This window comes from Rhamphochromis longiceps, linkage group LG2 (genome assembly GCF_057381845.1).
Source record: "Rhamphochromis longiceps isolate RC_006_pf linkage group LG2, R_longiceps_female_GT1.1, whole genome shotgun sequence".
In the NCBI taxonomy this organism is placed as follows: domain Eukaryota; kingdom Metazoa; phylum Chordata; class Actinopteri; order Cichliformes; family Cichlidae; genus Rhamphochromis; species Rhamphochromis longiceps.
In genome coordinates this window covers 4,633,675-4,661,028 of record NC_140558.1, presented here as the reverse complement: position 1 = coordinate 4,661,028, position 27,354 = coordinate 4,633,675, and the positions used below count along the sequence as shown (strand labels likewise).

The window sequence follows — 27,354 nt, the reverse complement described above, 5'->3', positions numbered from 1 at the left end:
GCTGAACATCTTGCCATTGGCCACAGTCCAGTACCAGGCTGTGCTGATTGGTTGGCTCCAACTCTAATCACTTACAATTGGCCCATTATCTACTGCATGCCACACCTCCCGTACGCACACACACACACCTCCACCCAGCTTTGGGACACAGTGGAAGAGTGGACACACTGAGAGGAAGGTGATGCAAGGTTTGTGATGTATTTTTGGCCCCATATCACAGACTTCCTGTGTGTAATTTTCTGTGTGTGTCTATGTATGTGTGTGCAGGTTTGTGTGTGCAGGTTTGTGTGATAACAGCGGCTATTCTGTAGTGTGTTTAAGGTCTGAAGAGATAACTCTGTGCCAAGCTAATAAGGGTGAAACAACCCCCCCCACCCCCCCCACCCCCTTCCTCTGTGTACTTAACAGTATGAAGGCTTGGTTGTGTGTGAATGTAAGAATTTGTTTATTTTTCTGTGAAAGGGTTGTTGTTTAGTAAGTAAGATGTTTGCAGAGACGTGGGGATTACTGCTTCGATGAATTCTACCCAGAAGGGTTTTTACATGTTGCTGCTGGTTATATAGAAAAAAGTCTGAGTATCAGCTCTCATCGTATGACAAATACAGCATCTAAAACATCCTTATGAACCATAAATAGGGAGCCGATTAGAGAGCGAGTCTTTAAACGTAAGTGTTGAGAGGGCTGTGCACTCCTCAGCGCATATGATCAGTGAAGTATGTGAGGTATTAAGAGCCAAAACCACTGTGAGTCCCAAAAATTAATATTAATAAGCTTAGATAGGACACTTCATGCAAAAGTTGCAAAACCCCTGTTTTACTGTAGCTAAAACATTAAACACAATCTATAACAAAATAACTTAAATAAAGTAGAAAAGCTGAATGAAGTGAATACAATATAACAAATGACACAAAGGAGCCTAATAGGTAAAAATCTAAACAAAATCCAATAGATCACCATTAATAACACGGTTAAAATACAATAATCTTGTGTAAAGAACAAACAATTTTACAGGTATCTCAGTGAAAAACTAAAAACTTAGTACACTTTGTCTCAACAGCTTGCATAATTTAAAGTATTTATTTACTGTATGGCTTTATCAGTCTCTCACACTGATGTGGAGGAACTTTGTCTCACTCTTCTTCACATTATTGCTTAAATAAATTCATTGAGGTTTGCAGGTATTTGTTAATGCACGGCTCTTTTATGGTTCCACCACAGCATTTCAATCGGGTTGCAACCTTGATTATTTTCTTTTTTTAAACATTCTGTTGTAGCTTTGCGTCTGTGTTTGGGATAACGGACCTGTTGCATGATCCAATTTGGGCCGAGCTTTAGCTGTCGGACTGACAACCTCACATTTGGCTCGAGAACACTTTGGTATTCAGAGGAGTTCACGGTTGACTCTCTGACTGCAAAGTGTCCAGGTCCTGTGGCTGCAAAACAAGCCCAAATCATCACCCGTCCACCACCGTGCTTGACGGCTGGTATAAGGTGTTTGTGCTAATATGTTCTGTTTGTTCTTTTCCAAACATGCTGCCATGTTCTTTTGAGAGAACAGGCTTTCTTCTCCTATATCTTTTTTTGGCAGCTTACAGGGTTTTAAATCATCCAGTGCCCAATTATTATTTCTACATCCACTTATAAGCACTTGGGTCCGAGAGATGTAAACGGTGACAGCGAGGGTCTCTGCAGATGTCTGCAGAGGATTTACATAACAATGCACCAACTACCCATGCGCCCCAGGCGGCAGACTTCAAGAAGTATAACAGGAATGACTGCTCGGCCGTTGCGCCTTGAGCTGTCTGTGCTTGTATATGATCAAGGTATAACATGATCGGTGTCCCAGCCACTAGAGCGTCAGAGTATCCAGTTTGTAACCACTCTCACACAGCCTTGTTTGAGCCCAGATGCATGGTTCTAATCTTTACGTTTTGGTCTGCTGTTTAGCATAATGAAAACATCTAAAAGAGTCCATTTCCTCTTTTATTAAACAGCTCAAGAAAGCAGCTCATCCAGTAAGAACTGATTTTTGTTATGCTGATCAGACATTGGAGCATTTCTCATTTTTAACCTCACACTCTCATACTGTTATTGAGTTTTCAAATAGGTTCTTTTCTACTCCTTGAATGAAACAGGAAGATAACACAGCACAAGTTTCAGGCCAGAATCAAAGAGACTACTTGACTACTTCCTTTATTCTTTTCTTACTGTGCCCATCCTTTTGCACTCCTCAACTTCCTCTTCCCCCTTCCTTTTCCTTTCTAGCGCTCTGTTCCTTAATCTCTCCCGTTGGTCCCACCTAGTCAGCCTCTTTTCACTCATCTCGCCCCCCCTCCTTCCCTCCTTCCCTTCCACATGTTGGCTGGATTCTTCACGCCTGCGGTACCCATCTCCACCTACAGTAGATTAGATTGTTTCTGCAGTATCTACTCTCTTCTGTAGTGGCATCCACATTGTTCTGCAGCTCACTGTCAGCATCCATAAATCCAATTTGTTGCCCATGCGTGTGTCTGTATGTGCCTGCGTCTGCATGTGTGCTTCAATGCGATGCAGCTGCCTTACGTTTAGTTGTCCGCGTGAGTGCATTTAAGTGTCGCAGGCATCCTTTTGTTTGTGTGTGCTGCAGAAATATTATTTCCGTGTACCTGCCTTTCAGTGTCAGTACGTTCGTCTTGCATGAGTGTGCATTTATTAAGCTTGTGTCTTTGTGGATGTGCAGGCGTGTATCTTTGCAATTGTTTGTGCGAGTGAGCATGTGTGTGTGTTAGCGATAGCTCTGGGTCTAGTTCGCTGTCAGTCTTGATAAGGCCAGTGGTTGGGAGGCGTCAGTCTGCTCGCCTGGCCTCTGCGTGGTGGATCTGCTGAGGAGCCGAACCATTAGACACGCTGCAGTGACTATAGAGAGAAAAGGAGTGGGAGGGTGGAGATGTATGGTGAGAACGCCTGAGAGTGGGAAAAAGAGAGAGAGAAATGCAGGAATGAGGAATGGGGTAGGGGTGGAGTGTGTCGTGGTGGTTGATGGAGTGTGAATAAGATCAAGATAGAAACTGGGAGAGGAAGATGATAAAAATCATCACAGTCAGATAAGGAGGGCAGATGCAGGCGAGGTGAAGGCAGTTAGAGAGAGAGGATGAACAGGAAAAACCAAAGGAAGTCTATCCCCAGTTCTTTCCCTCTTCTGTTTCACCTTTTCCCTCCTGAAAATCATTAAATATTCAATCTCTTTTAAACTATTTTTTCTTTTTTCCCTTATATCTCTCTACTACCCATCCACCCCCCTTTGTTTCCTCCTTGCTCCCTGTGGAGCTTGAACAGTTCAGATATCCCCGCAGTGTCGCCTTTCTCTGTCCTTATTTAGAAGCACCAAATATGCTTCATATTTCTTCCATCTCCTGGGGAATATTTGTCTCTCGTATGTTAGCTGAAGTCGCTGTCAGCCTCAGAAACAAGATAAACACGTCTGTTGCTTCTCTAGTCGACACAGGGATGTCAGTTTGCATTTGGTCTGAGACCTCGAGCACCTAACACATTCCTTTTAATAGGATACATGCAACTGTGATGTGTCAGAGAGACATTTCTCAATTACTAATCAGTTTAACTACTAACTGGCATAATTTGTTGAGTTCAATATATCACGGTTATGATACTAAAATACGAGACAGCTCGGGTGCTTCTTCTTGAAACAGCAAGTGGCTGATACATTCTGCAGTGTGGAGCAAATCTCACAAACCTCCTAATCCCACAGCAAATTTTTAAAGTATCTGCTGCAATTTGCACCTAATTTATACGTTGGTTCGTGGGCTTTTCCTCGTCGCAAATTTGATCAGAAACACATTTAGTTACACATGTTTACAGTGCAGAGGTGGAAAACCTTGTTTCTTAAGTTAGAAAGCGTCTCAGGTCTGTTCCCGCCAGCTGCTGCTACTGGCTACGATAGAAAAGATTACTTCAAGTCAAGCTTTACAAGAGAAACATTCAGAAAATGCCATCGCTTGCCACTGTTCGGTGCTGCAGTGTGAAATAAGCATGAAAGTGTTGTGGAAAAAGCCAGGAGGACCCAAAACAGCCAAAATAACGTGTTTTAGTACATCAATTGTCACGGTTGACAGGTCTCTGGTTCAGTATGTCAAGGCTACTCATATATACGTGCCTCATATATTTGCAAATATGAGGCAATCTGCAGCTCGTTCCTTTGACCTGTTTTTTTTTTAGCGTTGTCTTGTCTAAACTGTGTTTTTTTCCTTTTACTATGTTTACCTTTGGAAAATTTGGAGTCGACGTAATTTCCATCATAGTTCTTTGAAACAGGGCCAGAAAAAAGAGGTTGGGTTATTTTATTTAAAGAAAGAGGCAGTGGCCCAGAGCCATGTATGGTCCACTTCACTGTGTAACTAAAGGGGGGAAAAAGGTAAGGGAGGAGGGTACTGCTCATTTTTAATTTTGTTTCAAACAATTCAACAGTGCATGAAAGGAATGATGGGAGGAAATGCTGGTGTTGAAAACAACAGTTTCGCTAACCCTCTGCCTCTTTTTGGATTTGAACAACTCGCCCACTGGCTGTCTGTGACATTTACCAATAGTGAGCGTGTGATGTAACCATCATTGCTGTTAAACTAGGTTAGGCGCCGGCAGTTAGAGGGGCGTCTGAGGCCGCTTATATCACAGCCGTTATCAAGTGGCTAATGTGTAGATGAGCTCTAAAGCCATCACTGCAGTCAGTCTGGACAGGTATTTACTGTCGGTGACCAGACCAAAGCACCCAGATGGAAAATTGGAGACTAATTGGATGACACACTAGCTGTTGCTTGCATTTTTGGACACACCTATGAGGTATTATTAGGGAACAATAGAGCATGAAGGAGAGAACGGCCATATTACATCACTGATAAGATTTCTCCTTCTGATAATGGTCTACTTTAAAGGCTTAGTTTTTATGCGCAAAAGGAATCAACAGAAAATAACATGATAAAAATGGCGAGGACATATATACTCGCTGCCCACTTTGTTAAGCACATCTGTTCAGCTGCTCATTAATACAAATATTTCATGCAACAGCAACTCAGTACATTTAGGTATACAGAGTTCAAAACGAGCATCAGAATGAGGAAGAAAGGTGATTTTTAAGTGGCATTGAATGCAGCCTAGTTGTTAGCACCACAAAGATTGGTCTGAATATTTCATAAATTGCTGATATTCTGGGATTTCTCCACATAGCCATCTGTAGGGTTTACAGAGAATGGTCCAAAAACGAAAAAATATGGACTGAGTGGCAGTTCTCTGGCTGAAAATGCCTTGTTGATGACAGAAGTCAGAGAAAGTAGGCAACAAGACCTCAAATAATCACCTATTATAACCAAGGTATGCAGAAGAGCATATTTGAACCTTAAAGCAGAGCAGCAGCAGAAGACCATACCAGGTACTAATGCAGTCAGCAAAGATCAGAAAACTGAAGCTACACTTCACACAGGCTCACTAAAATTGGACAAATGAAGCTCTGATCTGGTGAGTCTGCTGTAAATAACATGAAGGCATGGATCCACCCTGCCTTATACCAATGGTTCAGGCTAGCAGTGGTGGTGTAATGGTGCGGGGGAGGATATCGGCAATTCAGTAGAGCAACTTTACATTATGAATGTTCAACCAACAAATTCATATGGATTTAAGCATCTTTTAATCTACACCATACAAAAAGCAGTTCTGAAGGCAAGAAGACGTCAACTAGGTAGTAGGAAGGTGTGCCTAATAAAGTGGCCAGGACAGCACATAAACAAGATAATTAGAAAGAATAGTAATAGTAATAGAATAGTAACATTTTATTTTTAAATAGATGGATGATTTAATAAAGAAACACCATAATGCAGTAATAAGAACTTTTCACTTATAAAATTTAATGTTCTTTTTCTGGAGGAAATCATTGTCACAGGTTAAATATTTAGCCAAGCAAAACAAGCTAAACGTATATAACAAGGAACTATAGCACAATCAGCACATTTCATACGCTTACTTAAGGCGGGGTAGACTAACAGCACTGACTTCCTCAAGTAACTTCCTTAAAATATAAAAACATGAACCTGTATTCATGCATGGCATAAGCACAGTGTATTTACCCATATAGAAAGTGTGCATTACTCATGGAAGTGGGTTAAGTCAAAAATATAACTAATCCCTCGCAAAAATAAAAAGTTTGAATGTTCTCAAACAAACACAACGCAAGAGTAAACTTATAAACCAAAGATGGTGATTAAACGGGTGTTACTAAAGGCACACATTGATTGCAGTGTTACAACTTGTCTCCTCATTATTCAAATTAAGTTTTGTTATAGTTTCGTTTTTATCACAGAGAACTAGTTTTTCCTCTCTTGCTTCAGCCTTGAAATTGCACAACTCTTCTTTCTTTCGTCTTTCCTCCTCCCTGTCGTCTTTCAGGAAACAAAAGATGAATTTTGGCCCGCGTTAGCTCCTCCCCATTCCTGCTCTCCCTATCGCTCTCTCTTTTTTTCTATGCTATATACCCCCCCCGCCATCTCTTTTGCACTCTCCCGCTCTCATAAACGCAGCAGCTCTTGCAAACTGTGTGTGCTTCTTTTTTTGGTGACAGAGAGCTGGAAAGACAGAGAGATTTTCTGTATTAGAAAGTGAGAAAGGAAGGGGAGGGAGGTACCTAAAGACAGCGGGGAGGGAGGGGTAAGAGATAGAGAGAGCAGGCGAGCGAAGGGGACGGAAGGGAGGGGAGAGAGAGAGAGCGAAAAGAGGGGGAGCACATGTGTATGCTTGTCACTAAGGGGCTGGGAGAAGGACTAAGGGAAGCGAGGTAGCTGGCCACAGCCGCCATATGCTGACTGGATTCCTGTTCATGTCTGCTGTGTGAAGACTGTAGGTTTCTGTTGTGTGCTGGCCGGCTGGGGAACACACCATGGGAAGCTCACATCTCCTCAACAAAGGCATGCCTTTAGGTAAACAACCAGCACTCTGCTTTTATGTGGGAACTGCATATCACTGTGTGTGTGTATGAGTGTGTGTGTGCCAATATTTGTGAACTCAGTGTAGATCATTCTGCCTCCTTCTCCCCTCCCCCTTCTCTCTCTTCCTCTCCCTTTTTCCGTCTCCTCCTCCTCCTTCTCTTCTTAATTCACTCACACTGTTATCTTTTGTTTTTCCTTAATCGCTCAGCCGCTCTCATCACACAAGAATGGTTAGTCCTTTCTCTAAAGATCTGTGTGTGTGTGTGTGTGTTTGTGCGTGAGTGAGTGTATGTGCACGAAGAGGCAAATCTCTGCTATTGAAAGCTGCTTGAACACCTCTGTTTGCGGTGACAGAAATAGATCTCCCTCTCCTTCGAGGGCTAGCAAGGACATGACACATATTTGCCTTTCATTGTGCTTCTTTTAATGGAAAGTGGTTGCCTTCACTGAAGTGTGCGCACAATTTACGTGCAAGCACACTTACACACTCACAGACATAAAAGGGAACTAAAGTGACACACATATTCAAGTATAAACATGCATGCCCCCAGCCGGATTCACAGGTAATAGATGCACCTTATGATAGGGGCTGCAAAAGACTGTTCTAGAAAATGGGATCAAGGTAGGGCTGCTAGGAATAAGAAAGGGGTGGGAGGGGAGGAGGAAGAGGGGGGTCGGGTGTCGAGCAGGAGGATGAGGGTGTGAAGATAAACGATCATTCCCGTGTTATCGAGTTATTATATCAGCTAAATCTGCATTTGTGAATCCAGTTCTTCTTCAAAGAAAGCAGACATTATTTGATGTCATCAAGAGGCTGCAGGCTCTTTTTCCTGATGACATCAAAGATTAAAGTTGCAGCTATTATCTTACTACCCCCCACCCTTTTTTTATTGCCCCTCGCTTTGGGCAGATATCTTCTCCACATCCACGCCGGCAGCTTGAGAATCCAAGGTCACAGGACTAAATGACTGTGGCTCAGCAAGGTTTGTCCTTTTCAAGACGCTCATGCACAAATCTCCACCAGTCAATAATCGTGACACTGATTGGGTCGTGGGGTCTGTTTCAGTGCACGGTGACAAGCACTGAACCTTTAAAGGGTGCTGTAAAATCAGCTTGCAGTTTCAGGTGATTGATTGATTCATCTTTCTGAAGGCAGGGGAGCCTCTGATCTCTGTGTTGTATCGTGTCTGAGCTGATTATGAAGGCCTAGATGAGTGACACCCCTCTAAAACCATGTTAAACCAGATCTGCTGGTAAAACACAAAAAATCGAATGTTGGTAAACGCATCCCATGAGGCCTTTACACTGTAAACACGACTGTTATAGTTCCAGGCAGTTTCCCACTGAGAGACGCCTAATGTCAAAGGCAAAAATCGAGGGAAACCGCTCATGTGGTGGCATGTTGTTAGTTTAGAGAAATCCAGAGTAATCTGAAACGGCTATTAGATTACAAGTCACTACACATCTATGTTGGAATGTGAAATAAGGGCTCCAGTACCATTTCACACACTTATGAAAACAAATACAGGTTTTTTTATACTGCACTACTGCCATATAAAAGGCAGGAATCTCCTCAGGTGTAATTTACAGCACTTAGAAATCTATAAAGTGCTCAGCAAAGAGACTGTAGCACTAAGAGCCATTAAGATGCTTGGTCTATTATGTCAAATGCTTACAGAAAAATGACTGAACTAAAATGGGAATCAATAGTGAAAGATGTGCCAGTCAGAACTAATACATCTCACTCTTTTATTCAGTCAAGGTTAGCCTTATGTAATACTTGCTAGCTGCATTTGACAAGTTCGTTTTTTATTGAGAAGGGCTGTTCAAAGGGGGGAATGTGACTGAGACAAAGTGGCAAGATCAAAAGACGAGTACAGAAAAAACAAAACACAACAAAAAACCAACAGACCTACAATTTACCACCCCAAAACAACAGTTAGCAGGTAGGCTATAATTCAGCTATGGTAGGTAATTAGCAGCTTTGCATTATGATGAGTCCGTGCATACTCGTTATTAATTTATATGTCAACACTGTCAAGTGAGTCTGATTGGGGTAAAACCTGCAGATTAAATAACTTTTAAGATGATACCTGTAAAATGGCTTTAGCAGCCTCTTTAAAACGACCAAACAGCACTTTAAGCAGTAATTTTAGCTCAGCTCAAATAAACGGTGCAATGTGTGAAACTAAACCCTTTTTTCCTTTTGCTGGGAATACCCTTGAAACCGCTCAAACGCCCCCCTGCGGGTCCCCGCACTTCAACAAACCCGTAATCTAAATGCAGTAAATGCTTCATAGCCTTAATAATCCATTACGGGGAGGCGTTTACACCAGAGTGTCCAAACTGACCCAATCCAATTGAAACTTCAAAGTGACTGTGATTTTAAAAAAATGTATATTAACAATTAATCCAATGTAACAGGCCAGCAGCCATACAATAATCCAGTTACAGCCTTATAAATGTATTTTTTTCCTCTAGTGCAAATACTGTTTAAGCCAGTACTTATAAACAGTTTATGAATTCCTGCAAACAAACAGTGGGTACTTGTGACATTCGTGGCAATCTGGAAATTGAACCCTAAGTCATGTCAAATTGAAAATGATTGACTTCACAATTGTAAAATAAATATTTTCCAGCAGAAATAGCTTCCAATAATAAATTATTTTTAACAATTACAATTTATTGATCTATTAAGCTAGTCTCTGGAATATTTAAAGTATAGGCACATAGCACAACTGGAACTATAGCCTGCCTCATCAAACTTTGAACTGGTTGCCATTACTGAGTTGCTGTCAAATGTTATTGCTGGTTTGCTGCTGGTGTCTTTCATTATGAGAACAAAGACCTGACAAACCTGAACTGCTTTGCTGACACCATACCTGCAAATGAGAGCCCTGCATGGTGATCGTTTCTATGTGTAAGCACCTGTGTGTGTCATACATCACTGTATATTAGTCATGTCCAAAAGCACTGACTGACGAGGCAAAAGTGTAATACCTGTGTTAGTGTGTAGGTGTGTGAGTCCATGAAAGAAGGAGGACCAGTGGTGATGGATATGTCTGTCTTCTTATTTTTCCTTCCTGGGAGTTGAAGTGGGGGTAGGGGGAGAAAGACGAAAGACAGAAACATCAAGCCACCCCTGAACACTTTGTTCCTGGATATTCACCCGCTTTTTAGCAATATAAATACAACTATTATACAAAGCACGCCTTTATGAATTGCTAGGGAGTTGTGCAGAGCGGGAGAAAAAAAGAAAAACGGCAAGGGAGATGAAGAAAGCCTGGGGAAGTGAGACTGAAATGAGAGATGGAGACCAAAAAATGAGGCAACATCAGATGAAGAGATGTTGAGACGAACACTGAAGGGGTGAGAAGGAGGATACGGGGGCTCTTGTGGTTGCTGCACGCCACAAGAGCCAGTAGCATTATAAATCAGCCATGCTGTGGCTCGATGATTGGTTTCTACGGCTGCAGGCGACTTGAGCGATCACAGGTGCCGACAGCGATGTCGTCCCCGCTTTTCTTCCTTTCCTTTTTCTCGCTCGCACAGTGAAAAATAAAAACACTTGATCTGCTGGAGCTGAATGTAGTCAGACGAGGAAAAGGAATGTGAAGATTTGTTTTTAAATATTGAAATGAAGAAAACGGGAACTATTCTTCTAACTATTCTTAGCTTATAGCTTAATAAATAAACTGTAACAATAGTTATGACCTTTTTTCAGCTGACTAATAGTTCAACACAGAGGAAGCCCTACAGATGCTTCGGAGCGGTTTACCCTTGTTACTAGAGTGCATGTTCTTGTGGGAAAAATCAGGTCCGCTGCAGCTTGTTTTGGCAGATCATTCTGCATCGAGGCTGGCCGACGTCCCGTTGACCTGTACGTTTAAAACGCATGAAATTAGCTGATCCTTTTAATTGTCTTTGTTGACTGACAGTGTGAAAACACGGTCTCCCTCCTCGGGGACAAAAATCCAGCTGTTCCTAAGAGCTGGTCAATGACAGCTGGATGCAGGCAGGCCGCAGGGCTTTCCCATTGGCTCTCGTGCTGCAGTCCCAGCAGTCACTGGCAGATGCTTTTTCAATTTCTAAATGTCAATCAAATGGCATTACCATCATTTTGCTACTTTGGGATGGAGCCTATTTTCATATCCATGATGTCATTTGATCTTGCCCCCCCTCCCCAGGCTCAACTGTTACTGTACAGATGGTTATTGTATTATAGTGAACAATGAACAAAACTTTCTTTGTTTTCGCTTTTCCCAAGTTGCAAATCACTACCACTGCTTTGCTGCGTTTACTCAAAATGTCTACTGTTCATGCTTGTGCATCTGAGTTAAAGAGTACTTGTTCAGAAATGCTGGATGGAAAAGCACGAGCAGAGCTGAAGCTCTGGCTGTCAAGAGGCCTGTTTGCACCGTGAATGCCCCCAGCAGTCACCAAGCCCCGGGGCTACGGGAGAGGTAAAGACAGAGTGAGAGATTACTGGAGTATTTAATATAATGAGAGAGGGAAAGGAGAGGGATAAGCGTTTACAGTTAGGGAACTGGAAGTCTGGCCAATTATTTAATATAATGAAGGATTTAATGAGTGTTTAAAGTGACGGGAGAGCGAGAAAAATACCAGTAATAAAAAAAGACCAAGAAATAATGACCATTTGAGTTGGAGGATTAATATTTACAGGGCACTGCTGTGGTTTGTGAGTGTGGGGGAAGAGACAGAGGCAGTGTTTTATTGCCTAGTACTACTCAGCAGGCTGAAGTGCTGGTACTCCCAAGGTCATTCATGGGGCTGGAATGAGAGCTATTTCCTCCCTCAGTCTGACCAAGTGTGTGCTGGAGAAATGTCTGGAATCTCTGTAACCCCCCCCCCCCCCCATAAAAATAATACCAGAATGACAAGATTTCATGAAAATCCTGTCTGCTCAGTTACTACTACTTTTTCCATGTCAGTGCCAAAAACTGAGCAGCGCGGTGCCGTAATTCTTCTCGCTGCCGCTGTATTCCATTTTCTAAGCTGTGCACCATAGATTTTATATTGATGTGTAAGTGCAGTGGCCTCCAGGCAAATCCTATTAGGTATAGCTGATGTTTTAGCAGGCCACATAAGGCACCATGTGCAAGATTTGAGTTTCACCTCACTGGACTGCTTCATCAGATCAAGTTTCATGCTGTAATCTGACAATGCAGATTTAAGAGACAATGCAGAAGTCGAGTGACGGGTCGCGCGATGTTGGGAGCTATTCTTTGTCGCCGTGCAGCTTCTGAGTGCTCTTGCTTTTCTTTTTTATCAGTGGAAGTATGAAGGAAATGCCCACATTAAACCAGGAGAACGTGCTGTGGGCAAAACTGAGGTGGAAACCAAGTTTTAGCTCACGTACAAGTAGCTGAGCTTCTGTTGTGGCTGCACGACAGCTTCATACCACATGAAACCAAAACTGAAACGTGTTTGAACACAACTGTTGGTGTTAAATTCCCGACAGCGAAGCGTCTCTCTATGTATTTTGTCATGCACTTATAGCGTGCTAGTTTAAAAATAACCACGCGACTATGCTGCTTTAAACAAAGGGAAAGTTAACGGTAGACGGATCAAACGAGACACAAACTGAACGCAGACCCCTTGTATCGGTTTTCTTAATATAGACTGTGAAAGCTTATTTTGTGTCACAGCAGAACTCTAATGGCTGCAGCCTAATGAGACGTACGAGCTGAAATGCAATGTACCGCTGCATACATTACTTCCTCATGCATGCACACCAGTGAAAACTGCTGCAAGTATGTGGGGGAGAAAGTCACAGAGTTTCAACCTTAATGACCTATTTACTTCCCACGGTGGGCCTTTCACATGAGAAAAAAATCATCATCCATCATCATACATACTTTTATAAATAGAAGTTAATTGGATGTTTTCCCCCAGTCTGCCCCTTTTCTCTTAATTATACAGTTACACTTATTTACTCCTAGTGGTTACAAATACAACACAGTCCTCATCTTGTAGTGAAGCAAATGGGAAAAAAAGATCAAAGCAGCAACCAGTTCCTGGCCAAATGTAATTAATGTTAAATGCAAATTTCCAGTGTTAACAGAAAGCCAACAAAGATTAAATAATCAAAACATCAGTGCTAAAGGTCAGGCTCAGACATCACTCCAAATCAAAGAGCAGAGGTGTCTCTCTGAACTGTTTTGCAGCAACATAAAACAGTCACACGGGAAGAAATCAATCCGCTGCAGGAAAGGTTGGGACACCGACTTCTCCAACAACAGGATGCAACCTCAAAAAACATGTTGCATTACTCAAAAGGTTTAATAAATTGGAAAGTCCCTTTATGTTTCAGTCATTCTGAAAGTTGCATTCATTCTGCTTCTTCCCCCCCGCCCCATGTTTCTGTCTTCAATAATCTGAAAAGCATGAACTCACTGTTTGACGTAGAGAAACGCAGCCTTTAAGTACAAGAAAACAAGTAAACAGCAGCAAAACCCAAAATGACAATGAGCTTCAACTGGGCTCTCGGTGAAGCTGTAGCTGCCAGGAGAAGAGTGTTATTTTTTCAGATTTCTCAAACTAATTCATAAGTTAGGAGCTGCCAAACTTCTGTCCACAAGTACGGTTCTCAGGGATTCTTGGCATGCAAAGTATTGCGTAGACCCTAGAATCTTGATTTCGTTTAATTTAAATGACTGGTTTAATAACTTGGCTTCTTTTGCACGATGTTGGTAATGCAAATGGAAAACACGCTAAAACTCGGGGAAGGTCAATTGTGTATCCTTTGAGTTTTGAGTGGAATATTTTGAGTGAACTGACAGAGGAGGCTGCTTATTCGAGATGTCAGACTGCACATCTCAGATGGGGGGAAAAGTCAGCGATGAATGATGGGTTTGTCAGCATCAGCAAAAACAGGCATAACTCTGCACTTATTTCATCTGCAGTGTTTCAGAGGGCTGTCAAAACTTTACATGTCAAAAAATCCCAATTACACACACACACAGCCAGGACTTTCTTCAGAATCTGCATCTCTATGTCCCTCAGATGTCTTCTGTCTCAGGCTGTAAGGCCCTCAGTCATCTGGAATAATTATTCCATCGGTTATGTGGAAAGAGAAAGGGAGGGAAACGATGCAGGAAAATGCAGCAGGAAGGAATATTCAAGGAAAACTAATAAATCCACCTCCTATCAACCCCTGTTCTTGTTATAACTTCAACAAAGGCCCACTAGTGGGGTCATTTGGCATATCTTCATTGTTAAATACCATTTTTCCTCCTGTACAGCCCAGCAGCACTCTCAGGGTAATGGTTTAATCTTTAGGCATGATTTAATAAAACACCCTGCGGCAGGGGTGCAGGAGGAGTTCGCTGTAATTCGGTTATTGACAGATTTCAGTCGGATTTCAGAGACTCGCGTGGCAAACCGCTCTATCCCTTGCGAACTGTTGCACTTCCTTACGCACCTGCACGTTTACCCCTTTCAGCGATGTTTCGATGTTTTTCTATTTGCATTTTTCTTGTATATTTATAAAGAGACACTTGGTTTCATCCAAAATGTGCTGCACAATAAACAACTGAGATATAATCTAGTGCTTCAGGCTGCATGCCTAGTTATTTTCGTATCAACACCGCCCCATTTTTTCCAAGTAAGCAGCTCCCAAGATGCACTCTGAGTCCATGGGGATGAGCATTTACATTCAGTATATAAAGACTTGTGAACAGGCTGGAATAAAAAGTATTCTTCATTATCACAGGCTGTTGTTTTTCCTCATTATTAATAACACTAAATTCATATAGCAAGATTTGCCTTTTCAACGCTATTTTCTACTAGAATAGCTACGACACCCACCTCATCCATCTTCTAAATTACCGCCTGTTTCATAAAGTCAGCAAATTTAATCATAAGTCAGCAGTAATTAAGCAAAAACAGTGAAATATTTCAAAGTTATGAGGAGAAAAACAGCTGTGAAACATGACCTCACACAAGAGGAATTAGCTCCGCAACAGGCAGACAGCTGCTCCGAGAAACAGCTTTTTTTCCTCCACGCCTATTGTCACTGTTGGCATGGCAACCACCACCTCAGAACAGAAACATTATGGGATGCAGATACAGCCGCGGCCTCGTGTGTGCCTGGGACCTCATCCTTATTTTCACTTTAAAATTTCCTACACAAAAGTAAACGCTGGAAGTTTGAATGAAGTACAGAACAAGTATCCCCATTCCTTTTGTAGGAGATTTACACTGGTGGTGTTTCAGCACCACAGCCTACTTTTCCACCCATGTCTTCCCTGTCTTCTTTTCTTCTTTTGTTCTGCCGATCTGACTCTTTGTCCCTCACTTCTTGCGTTTTTAGGCATCAGGCCCCCCATTATGAACGGGCCCATGCATCCGCGCCCCCTGGTGGCGCTGCTGGACGGGCGAGACTGCACTGTGGAGATGCCCATCCTAAAAGACGTAGCAACTGTAGCGTTCTGTGACGCTCAGTCCACACAGGAGATCCACGAGAAGGTAACATGCTTGAAGTAACATGTACACATAAAGTGCAATAATAATTCTATAATTCTATCTGGATGTTTTTGTGTTTCAGCTAAACAGAAAAAAAAACAGGCAAAGTAAAGCGTTTGCTTTTACTAATTTTGCATATATGGATTAAACAGAAAGATAACCAAGTAGCTGACATGAAACTTGTCACCATGGGCTAAAGGAATAATGAAAGCAACGTCAACCAATTCAGAAACCAGTGATTTAAAACTCTCTTTTCATGCTTTCCTGACTTAATGATGCTGCCATATCTAATAGGCTTAGAATGCTTAAACAGATATGAATCGGTAAAGCAATGGCACCAAAAAGAAGATTTAATTTAAAGCTTTGAAATATAATACTGCCTAGCCCAAAAAAGTCACCATCTGGATTTAGCTAAGAAACAGGTAACAATGCACACACAATGTCAGAAGAACTCAAGGGATTACGACTAAACAGCTACACAGTCTTTAAAAAGTGAGGGTAATCGGAAAAAAGGCTTCTTTTTGTCCCGAAGGATAAAGATTGTAGCGATGGAAAAAGTTCACGAGACTTGAGAAGCCCAGATTTACCCTGTTTCAGGGTGATGGGAATGAAGAGATGTGGATGAAGTGATTTACCCATCACGCCCAGTGCTTACCATACAAGTCTGTTGGGGCAGTGTTATGTCTGGGCTTCCTTCAGTTGGTCAGGTCTACATTCAGAAATGCTATGTGCTCAAAAAAAAAAATCAACTGAATATACCGAATGACGAGGTTTTTCCATCAGGATGACAAAGGCAGGATTCGCCAGACTCAGACTGAGAAGAGTGATTCAGGAAGCATGAGACATTATTTTCACACTGGCCACCACAGAGCAGAGACTCTAGCCTCAATGAGAAACGTTTAACCTAAGAGAAGAGTCTAAAGTTAAATAGATGATGTTAAAACAAAAGGGATGCACAAAAATCAAGTACAAACTTGAATGTGGGTCAGATTCTGCAACAGTCACTACGATTGTAAATGGGTTTGTATGTCTGGCAGGGTTATGTCTTGTACTGGGTGTCTGCCAGGCGCACCCTCTCTGTGAGCGCGCTCAGTAGGCCACAGTGTGGGAGAAACAGATGGCACTCCCTCCCTCGCAATCCTTCTCTTGCTCTCTGTCTCTGGTTCTCTAATAAGCAGCCACCTCATTGTGTAATTAAAAGGGCTTCTTTACTGTAATTGAACCGCATGTCATTTTCATCCCCTCGCACATATGAACCAGGGGGCTGGCAACATTACAGAAAGATCACACCAATTAAAAGGTGTCGGCTCTGTAATGTATTCAATTCTATATGATAATCTTATTATCTGCTTCTGAGCCATTACGGTTATTGTCAGACAATAAGCTAGAAATGATTAAAAGTCACTGAGAATTCAGTGTGAATCGTATTAATTCTAATATTAGACAGTTCAGATAGATGCAGACACCTTATCTTAATTTATCTTAATCTTACTTCAAAAGGCAAAATATCAATGAAATGTAATTCTCAGGAAAAAAAGTTAATAATAATAATAATTTCTTATATGTTAACTTGCTCTATATGTTGTGTTGTGTGTGTTTCCAGGTCCTAAATGAAGCTGTAGGAGCGCTGATGTACCACACCATCACTCTAATGAGAGAAGACCTGGAGAAGTTTAAAGCGCTGCGTATCATCGTCCGAATCGGCAGCGGTTATGACAACATTGATATTAAATCTGCTGGAGAACTTGGTAGGAACATGCACACATACGTGCACATATTTGCATAATAGCAAAATAGTTCTTCCCAGCTGTTTCAGTGCTCTGTCTTAAAGACACAGGCAGAACTGGCACAGATTTTAATTTTCCTGTTAGTAATCTAACAAGAAAGAAGCGTCTCTGACAATTTGGTCTACTGTATTGTTGCAACAGCCAAGTTCGACTTTCTTGTTGCCAAACCTGTTTTACTTGTTCAGCTTCTTATTATATTTTATGTTTTAAAATACTTAAGATGAGCATTGGCGTATGAATTTATTATTCAATAAAAAACGATCCAGTCTTTGGTATGACCCACTGTCTCTCCTATGTGAGGGGGGGAGTGGCCTCATTTAGTAAAGAGATGCTTTTTCCAAAATTAACCACAAATTTCATCACACTTATGCTGTTCCTTACTTTCTATTGTAAATTTACTCTTGCAGCTATGGATGTTAACTTTTGATGTGTCCAAAATTTTAAATAAAAAAGACAAACAAAGTTTTTTTGCATGCTTTGGGAACAGATCTTGCTATAAACACAGAAGTAACACCCACCTTGTGTTTAAACCTTTTGTTTTTGCGGAACAGCCAATCACAAGAATCCTGGCTTAAAGAGTGTGAGAAGTGAGCCAGATCTGTAAAGACATTTTCGAAATTAGAACAATAGGGCCCCTTTAAATACATTTTTTAAAGTAATTTAATATATGAAACACGAAAAAGTCGACTGTAAGCTGTGTAAATGCATGACCTAAACATTAAGTCAAATTTTAAGCTTCCTAGCTACCAGTTCCTGTTGCCATGTTTGCAAAAAATCTGTAATAGAAAAAAGGAGAACTTTTTTAAAACTCAGTTTGCTCCTGCAACAGCCTGAACTTTACTAACTTCCCTTATCTTCTTCTACCGAGAGCCTCTTCCATTTTAAAGTGTCGAGTAGTTTTGTATTTTGCACAGGAAAAAAAAAAACTGCTGACACCTTCAGCTCGTACTTCCCCACAAAAATAGCTTTCACCAAACGTCATTTCTCTCTCAAAATGGTTTTTAAAAGCTATTACCAATCCTTATCTGCTTTCTGGTCCAACAGGCATAGCTGTTTGTAATATGCCAGCCGCCTCCGTGGAGGAAACGGCAGACTCCACGCTGTGTCACATCCTCACCTTGTACCGACGCACCACCTGGCTGCATCAGGTTTGTAGCTCCGTGTGGCTGATAAAAGAGTCTCAAATTAAATGGATTTAAGCGACTTATTTTAAATGTCTTGGTTAGTGGTGTGCATTCGGTTATCACAATTTTAGTTTCGACAGTTACTAATCAGAAAAATTGAAACGTTCATTCATTTTCTTTAGAATGTGGCTGTATTTGAAAGACGTTGATGTAAGATGTAGAAGGTACAGTAAAATGATTTGTTCCTCAAATCATTATTTAGACTTATCACCTGAAACGACTTAGACTTTGGTCATTGAGTCCAGATATTATGATGTATGGCTGGATCATGTTCAACTGTAACGTTTGTGTGCTCTGCCTTGTATATGCGTGTAATAACTAATTGGTATTCGTGCCAGGCTCTGCGGGAGGGGACCCGTGTTCAGAGTGTGGAACAGATCCGTGAGGTGGCATCGGGAGCAGCGAGGATCAGAGGAGAGACCCTGGGACTCATCGGGCTCGGTGAGTAACAACAAAGACGAACGTATGTGAAGCAGAGCTCAGCAATACACACCGAGGTCAGCATGCTGAGGTGCTCACAGTGATCATACTAACACGCAGGTACAATGTTTGGTCAGCTGGTCAGAATGTGCTGTCTGTTTGTTTTTACATTTCCAGTGATCGAACATTTGTTCTGTCATTTCTAGTTTTGTCCTTAGCTCAGCTAAATTGGCTTCGCAAGGGGTTACTTCCAATAAAATATAAGCGGATTAACCAGAAGCAATGCAAATCTCTTCCATGTACATTCTAAAGGGTTTTTCCAGTAATAATGAGCAAACGTGGGTAGCAGTCAGAGAATCGCAGTATGTAATTTGTGCTAGCAAAAGACAAAAAGCGGAATATTAGATGCACGTGGATATAGTCTAGATATATAGGTTTTATATGTTTGCAGTTTTTCTAATGCCCCTGCATGAGTATTGATGTTAATGTAATTCCACGCCCGCGGGTATTCCTGTGTTTCTAGGTCGAGTGGGCCAGGCTGTAGCCCTGCGAGCCAAGGCCTTTGGCTTCAGTGTGATTTTCTATGACCCTTATTTGGCTGACGGTGTAGAAAGATCCCTGGGATTACAAAGGGTCACCACACTACAGGTAAAACACACACTTGTTAAACAATTTTATATTTTAAACATCAGCCTCTTTTCACTTTTGTCAGCTCTTCTGTATAATAGAAAAAAACCCCAAAACTCCATGGAGTCATTATTTTCAAACGGTAACTCCATCACTGTTTATGCTGTGGAAGCACAAACAGGGTACTCCTGTCTGAACGCAGATAGAAAAAATAAGCTCCGCCTAGATTTTACCATGTGCACGTCACCTTACTCCTCAACCATTTGAGAGAAAATCGAAATGGTTAATGAAAGATTAGAATGATTATTCTGATTGATTATTATCTGATTGATATTGAATGATTATTTTTTACAAATTTTGGAGCCAAAGTTACAATAAAAGTCCATTAGTCCTGTGTGAATCTTGATCAATAGAAAGTTAAACTCATAGGCAGCCTTTTCATACCTCTGCATCCTTGACATCTACAGGCATCGGTCGTATACACTATGTGACACTGAGACCATAAAAGAAGTGAAAGCTAATTAAATTCCACAGCTAATTTGATTTTGAGTGGATTTAAGGGCTACGTTTAATGAAAAATTGCAATGGCTTGTGAGTTACTACTGAGAATCAGATTTTAAGGGGGACGTGCTATGCTCATTTCCATCTGCATATTTGCATGTTTTCACTGATTTTCACAAGAAAGAATCCTTATTTATACATATACACTAATACTAATATATACATATATTTACTTATACTTACCTATACTTATACTGGGCTTTGGTGTATCTCCTCAGTTCATGCTTTGTGTGATACAGGCAGTTTTAGCTCTTTTTCCTTTAACTTTATTCTGACTGCCTGCCCCTAACTAACATGTGAGCACGACCCCTGAGCCCAGCTCTGACCGTATAAAGGCTATTGTTGACAACATAGAGACCCAACAGTGCCAAAAATTGGTAGAAAGCCAGTGTTTAGATCAATGTGAAGCTATAGCTGTCACAGTATGCACATGACAGAACATGAGGAGAAGCAGAGCAAAATGCTTTGCACAAATATCAGCAAAGCACCTGTCACACAACAATGCTCACCTGGCGTGTGTGCCAAAAACAATTTGCACTCAGCTCGTATTTAACCAATAAGAGCTCATTACTAGCACAGCATTTAAATGGATTCAGACTAAATCCTCTTTTTACAGGGAAACAAATCCTTTGTCTCCAATTCTCTTTGCTGACGAGAATGCTTTCTCCACAATCCGCCGTGACAAATAGGCATTTATTGCAATGGTGCTGTGACCACTGTGTGTGGAAAAGTAACAGTAACTGTCGTCTGGACCTGGTTCAACATTTCTGTTGGGATTGGGATTAAGTGGCTCCTTTTTTCTCTTCCTCAGGATCTGCTCTTCCACTCTGACTGTGTGTCTCTGCACTGCAGCCTCAACGAACACAACCACCACCTGATCAATGACTTCACCATCAAACAGGTAAAGATCGGCATTCGCACTCATCGCCCAACACACGCGACACTGAGCAGGTACACTGAAGCATAAATGATTTCTTTGGCCTCAAATCAACTACTGAGTCCCATAGCCATAAATATTAAAGAGCCTACACCCAGGGAAGCCCACCATTTTACAGATTAATGAGGTTCTGTACCACGTCTGAAGGACTATCAGATATTGGCTTTTCTCCTTAAAGGATTTTAGCTTTAAACACTTCTACCCTAACTGGGAGAGGATAAGTGAAAAGACAATTGCTCAGTGTAGGCCTATAAAATATTACTGGAAATTCTGCACTGTGAGCAGAAAATGTGATTTCTTTTTTATTAGCTTTACTGAAAGGGATTTGTTTCATATTTAATATCACAGAGTCTTTATGTACAGGGGCACCGATCTTAAAATGTAAATGTGGTGTTAAGCTCAACTGAACATATATCACTGACTGTGTGTGTGTGTGTGTGTGTGTGTGTGTGTGTGTGTGTGTGTGTGTGTGTGTGTGTTAAAGATGCGTCAGGGGGCATTTCTGGTGAACACAGCAAGGGGGGGTCTGGTGGATGAGAAGGCTCTGGCTCAGGCCTTGAAGGAGGGAAGGATACGTGGAGCTGCCCTGGATGTTCATGAGTCAGAGCCTTTCAGGTAACCTCCTGTTTTAACTGCTAGCTATATTTGACTTTATCGTTAATGAATTCATGAATTATTCCATCAGTGCTACTGGCCACTTTATTAGGTATGTAGTCAACTGCTGGTTAATGCAAATATCTAATCGGCTAATCGTATGGCAGCAACTCAGTCAAGGCAACCATCAGAATGTTAAAGAAAGATGATTTAACTGATTTTGAACATGGCATGGTTTTGGTGCCCGTATTTCAGAAACCGCTGATCCGCTGGGATTTCACACAACCATCTGTAAGGCTGACAGAAAATAGAAAAAGAGAAAAAAAATCTATTAAGTGGTAGTTTTCTGCGAGAAAATGGCTGGTTGATACCAGAGGTCAGAGGTCAATGGCCAGACTGCTTTGAGCTGATAGGATGATAACAGTAATCTCAACTAACGACTCAGCGCAACCAATGTATGCAGAAGGACGTCTCTAAATGCACAACCCATTGAAACTTGAATCAGATGGCCTACAGTAGCAGAAGGAGAACAGGACACTGAGGCTAAAACTCACAACGGTTCACCAAAATTGGATAATAGAAGATAATAGAAGGTTTGATGAGTCTCAATTTCTGCTGCAGTCTTTAGATGGTAGGGTCAGGCTCTGAAAGCATGGATCCGCCCTACCCTGTATTGGAGTGGGGAATATTTTCTTGGCACACTTTAGGCCCTTGCTGTCAAGTGAGCATCATTTGAAAGCCATTACCTAGCTGAGCATTGTTGCCTACCCTCTCTAGCCTATCGTGACCACAGTGTACCCATCTTCTGATGACTGCTTCCAGCAGTACAACACACCATGTCACGAAACTCAAATAATGTCAAACTGGTTTTTTTTTTAACATAGCGATCAGTTCAAGTCCTCAAATAACCTCCATAGTCAGCAGATGTTCATCCAATATTACTCCTTAGAGATGTGATAGAACGGGAGATCTGCATCATGGATTGGCAGCTGATAAATCTGCACGATGGTTTCATATCTTATGGACCAAAATCATTGTTGAATATTTGCAGCATCTTACTTCACTTCCATGAAGAATTAGGGGCAGTTTACAGGAATGTTTACTAATTTTATAATATCATGGTATTCAATGACATTTGTGCCACAGCATAGGTCATCAATAAACACAAAACAAAAGCCTTTTGTGGTGCACAAAATCATTTTTGCTGCAGCTCAGAGTGATTGTACTGCTTGTGTATTTGTCAGTTTCAGTCAGGGTCCGCTCAAAGATGCCCCCAATCTCATTTGCACACCACACGCTGCCTGGTACAGCGAACAGGCATCACTGGAAATGCGAGAGGAAGCAGCCAGGGAGATCCGAAGGGCTGTGACAGGTAGTGCACACACACGGTCACAGAAACACAAACTTTAGCAGACAGCATGATTTCTGATGAAAAAAGCCCAAAAAGTGGTATTTTAAGGAATTCCATGCTTCCTGTCGAGGAATTTTAAGGGCCTTCTTTCCTTTTCTTCTATCCTATTTTTCTTTTCTTTAAGGTCGCATCCCAGACAGTCTAAAGAACTGCGTCAATAAAGAGTTCCTCACCCAGAACAACCACTGGGCAGGTGTTGACCCAGCTACCGTCCACCCTGAGCTCAATGGGGCATACAGGTATCAACCAGCAATTACTTGACTGGGTTTTTAGTTGTTCCTTCTTTTGGCATATTTCTACATATTTTCCAACTATATGGAAACCTTAACCCTTAAGCTTTCAGGGTAAAAGAGCTACAATCATCAGTTGATGTTTGTTTTGGTCTTTCAAATGTACTCGAGCTTTAAAGGAGCATGTTGCTGCCCTGTTGACTTCCAGTCTGTTAGTACTCGCAGATGCGATGACAGCTCTGACTACACACGATAAGAGAGGTCGCACGGCAGTCTATAATTATACTGATGGGTAGACAGCGTCCCTGCCTGCCATGAGGAATTCAGCCAGGCAATGTCAGCACAACAAAACACTGGCTGCTGGGGTATTGAAAAGTGCTTGCAGGGTGTATCACATCCTGAAATAGCAACACAGTTCAGCTTACCAAACACTGCACTACATCTACTACGCAAAGCACTGTTTGGTGATGTGAAGAAGGTAATGAATATCCCACTTATAATTATTAGTTTATATTCAAATCAGATTTCTGCAAACCACAAAAAATGGAGGCCAAATTTCTGTACGTACAGCAAATCTAAATATTCCACAGCGACACACAATAATCAAACATGCTGTCGTAATCGGAAGTAGTGTCAAGTGTCCATGGGGTTTTTAAGTGGTCTTTAATGTTTAACATGTGGACATGGTTATGTCTAGGGCTGTGTGATATGACCAAAATCTCATGTCCCGATATAAGAATTCTATCGTCCGATAACGATATAAATCACAAAAATGTAACATTTTCTGTAAATTCTGTGAATCTCGGGCAGCTCGACTTGCGTGAAGTGTTTCCAGCTGCGCGTCATGTAGCTGGAGTCGAGTGTTTTAACCGATACATGAAACGATACATTTTTAGACATAAGTTGCCGTAAACAGTTTATTTTGCGACACCACGAAACAAACGATAGCGTAAAATGAAGCGATAGACGTTTTTATATCGTCATCCGATATATATCGTTATATCGAACAGCCCTAGTTATGTCACTCTTTTATCATTTATGCGATTCCTGTTTTTATCCATTCTAAGATGTTTAGTGTTTAGCTTTGTTTTTGTTGAGTGCTTGAACTGAATAACCACCTTGGTGGGGGTGTCCTCTTGGAGCTGGACCTTAGATTTACTGACCCACCCTGTAATCATGTGAGTCATCGAAGGTCATATGACCCAAGGTGTGGGTTATTACTGTCAAGTAAGGTGTGAATCCTTTCTAAGACACTACCCTGTGAGTTATTAAGGTTGCATAAGTGAATTTACAAAATGCCTTTAATCATATTAGTTTAACTGCATTTAAGATGACTCAGTTCTTATTCTCTCAGATTTTATTCTCTCCCCATGTCTGTTACCACCAGGTATCCCCCAGGAGTAGTGAACTTGCCATCTGGCGGCCTCCCTCCCCCTGTTGAAGGCATTGTACAGAGCGCCGTGCCAATCGCGCACACCCTTCCGCCCGCCGTCACACACCCTCCTCACGCCCCGTCTCCCGGACAGAACACAGTGAAGCCACCAGAGGGCGACAGAGAGCAGCATCCAAATGACCAGCTGTAGCCCCTCCACAAACACAAAACACACACGTTCCCGTGTTGTCTAGTGACTGGTGGTGGTTGGCACAGCAACCGGTGTCATTGCGATAAGTTCTCTAGTGACAATTGTTATCAGGTTTGGTGTCAGATTGACCGGTTGACGTCCCAATTACAATCAATTCAAGAACTCTCTGGCAACTGGTTTCCAACAGCCGGTTCACACTCCAAAGAGGAAGACAAGGAAGGTGGTGATGAATTAAAGAGCAAGGCAGCTGTCTGCTGCCCTGACCAGAAGTTGGTCTTCCGATCGCTGGATGATCTTCAGATTCTGTGCCAGAAGTAAATAAAAAAAACAACAACATAACAATAACTATCTGTTGATTTGGGAAAAAAACTAGGATCAAATTCCTCTGTCTTAGACTGTAGTGTGTCCAAAGTTAGAGGGGCGGGGTTTATGTCTTTCTCTCTTTTCTGTGTCTTTTCCTTAGTTTGATGTACAAGCAAAGTTAGTAGGTTATAAAATGAATGTAACCTGTCTGTGTACAGTTTTAGACTTAAAGCAAGAAGATACTGATATTTGTATTCGAGTCTTAACAAAAGCAAAAGTGATCTCTCTATGTAGCTGAACCAGTTGGAGAATACAATATCCGTTTTTATTTTATTTTAATGTCCCCAAATTAGCAAGCCCCCCCAAAAAGAGGCAGCTTTTTGCACACCATCTCAGGAGAGTAAGTTTCCGCAGTTGGTATATTAGTTATTTTTTGTTTCTTTTTGTTCTTTTTTTTAAATTTTGTTTTATAAATTCTTTTTTCATGCCACTTAGTGCTTTTGTTTTTCTACCTGCTTGCCTTTTCGTGTCCCGCTACATTAGAAAAAGAACTTTAACAAGAGCTAAAGTTGAACTGATGTTTGCTTTTGTTAGTTATGTTTAAGGGGCATGTGACTTTGCTCTTGGGACTTGTCTAAATGCTTGACCGAAATCAAGAGGGTTGTGGGAGGAAAGGCTGCAAGAAAGCGGTAAAATGGTATGCCAAGGCTGGGAACTTATCTCCTTGTCTCTATTAATATATATGTCGACAAAATGATGCACTGAGAGCTTGTAGCAGACCGCACTTTGAGAAACAAGGATGTTTATCTTGTCCTGTCTAATGATACAACAGTACCCCTATCACACACAGTAAATGTGCAGGTCATGGAGCATGAACAGTTTGATGAATCACTGAGTCATGGTTCATCATGCTGCAAAGTCAGTATATTACTGAAGTTGCCCTTGCAGATATAGATCTCTCCAATCAGCCCGAAGAGTTGCAAAACACTCAACTTTCCATTTGAAGTTTTAAACTCACTCCCAGATGTCACATCTAGTTAAGCAAAGTTAACGTTTACTGACAGATGAGAAACAGTCATGCGCATGAACTTGAATCAAATGAAATCTTCATACTGTTTAGGACATTTTAAAATTCAAAGCAAAGTCAGTAAATAAAATAAAAATCTCATTTATCCAGACTACTATCCCTTTAACATTTCAAGATGGGTCCTTCCTTGAGTATACCGTTTAGCCACTCTCTGTGGCCTCCGTGTCTATGTGTACATATGGTGTTCTGCCTGCCTGTGTCAATGTGAGTTGGTTGTATCTGTGTCTAAAAAAGCAGCACTGGGAGGAGGGGTGGTGGCTTGTGCTCTCCACAAACATCAATACAAAGACTGCCATTAACAAAATACTTAATACGAAACTATAAACACCTGAAATTGAAACTGATTCCAAACTTAGCCTAGCAATCTCTCAGAAATTAAATCTCTTACAGGTTACATTCCCACATAACAAGAAGAGTACAGTGTCATGCAAGCGTAAAACTCTGCCAAACCCTTTTCTCGCGTGCTGATGTTAACCAGCCATCTGAGTGAAGGTGCTTTCTGATCCCCTCCTACCAGCAGCTGAGTAGTAAAAAAACAGTTTACTGTTGCCTACCTGGTCTTCTTCATGGTTAGGTAGTAAGCGTAGCAATCAGGGATGGAAATTTTGCCAGCGATATCTGAAAGGGGCGCCTCATACTGAAGGTACTGCCAGGCTAGAGCCCCAAAATCCTCAACATCATGCTGAACTGTTTTGAACTTGAATCTTAAACAAGATGCCATTCTTTTTCTGTGGACGAAAGTCTTCTGCTTGTTTCTTTCTAAAACAAACTGCGAGCATTCCTTTATTAAAATGATGGGCGCCACATCAGATGAGCTTTTTAAGTGTCGAGGTGCTCCTTGAATTTCCATCCCTGGTAGTAACACACAGTCCACTGTTGCCTACCTTGGTCCCCTTTATGGTAAAGTAGTAGGCGTAGCAATATACAGTATACATAATCTATATTCTACAGTAAATATCATTATTTTTGGTCAAAACTGACAACCTGACAAAGATACGTTTGTGACTGTATGCATTTGTATGAATTATTTTAAAAGAAATAAACTGTGGAAAGGTGATGGTTGCTTCCTTAATGCCAATCTGTTTGGTTTTAAGGGGAAGTTATGAGTATGTACAAGAGTATGAGAGAATTTCTGATTTAAAGTAAGCATGAATTTTGGTAAATTTACCAAGAAAAAAAAC

At 41.4% G+C, this 27,354-nt stretch overlaps 1 protein-coding gene across 2 annotated transcripts; it reads left to right on the top strand.

Moving 5' to 3' along the window:
• Positions 1-157: 157 nt before the first annotated feature.
• Positions 158-27,230, top strand: LOC146676831 (C-terminal-binding protein 1). Of its 2 annotated transcripts, none has more exons than XM_085415288.1 (11): positions 158-188; positions 15,298-15,452; positions 17,053-17,197; positions 18,281-18,384; positions 18,759-18,861; positions 19,364-19,488; positions 20,840-20,929; positions 21,450-21,580; positions 22,804-22,931; positions 23,095-23,209; positions 24,588-27,230. In XM_085415288.1, the coding sequence occupies exons 1-11, from the start codon at positions 182-184 to the stop codon at positions 24,781-24,783; spliced, it is 1,299 nt and encodes a 432-aa protein (XP_085271414.1). In that variant the 5' UTR covers positions 158-181; the 3' UTR covers positions 24,784-27,230. The 2 variants fall into 2 exon arrangements, with proteins under 2 accessions (XP_085271414.1, XP_085271406.1); XM_085415280.1 differs by lacking the exon at positions 158-188 and adding an exon at positions 6,709-6,953.
• Positions 27,231-27,354: the final 124 nt, after the last annotated feature.

Coding starts and splice junctions, on each gene's coding strand:
- LOC146676831 (XM_085415280.1), top strand. CDS start 6,914: ATGGGAAGCTCACATCTCCTCAACAAAGGCATGCCTTTAG. Junction 18,862..19,363: donor CCTGGGACTCATCGGGCTCG/GTGAGTAACAAC, acceptor CTGTGTTTCTAG/GTCGAGTGGGCCAGGCTGTA. Junction 21,581..22,803: donor CATGAGTCAGAGCCTTTCAG/GTAACCTCCTGT, acceptor TGTATTTGTCAG/TTTCAGTCAGGGTCCGCTCA.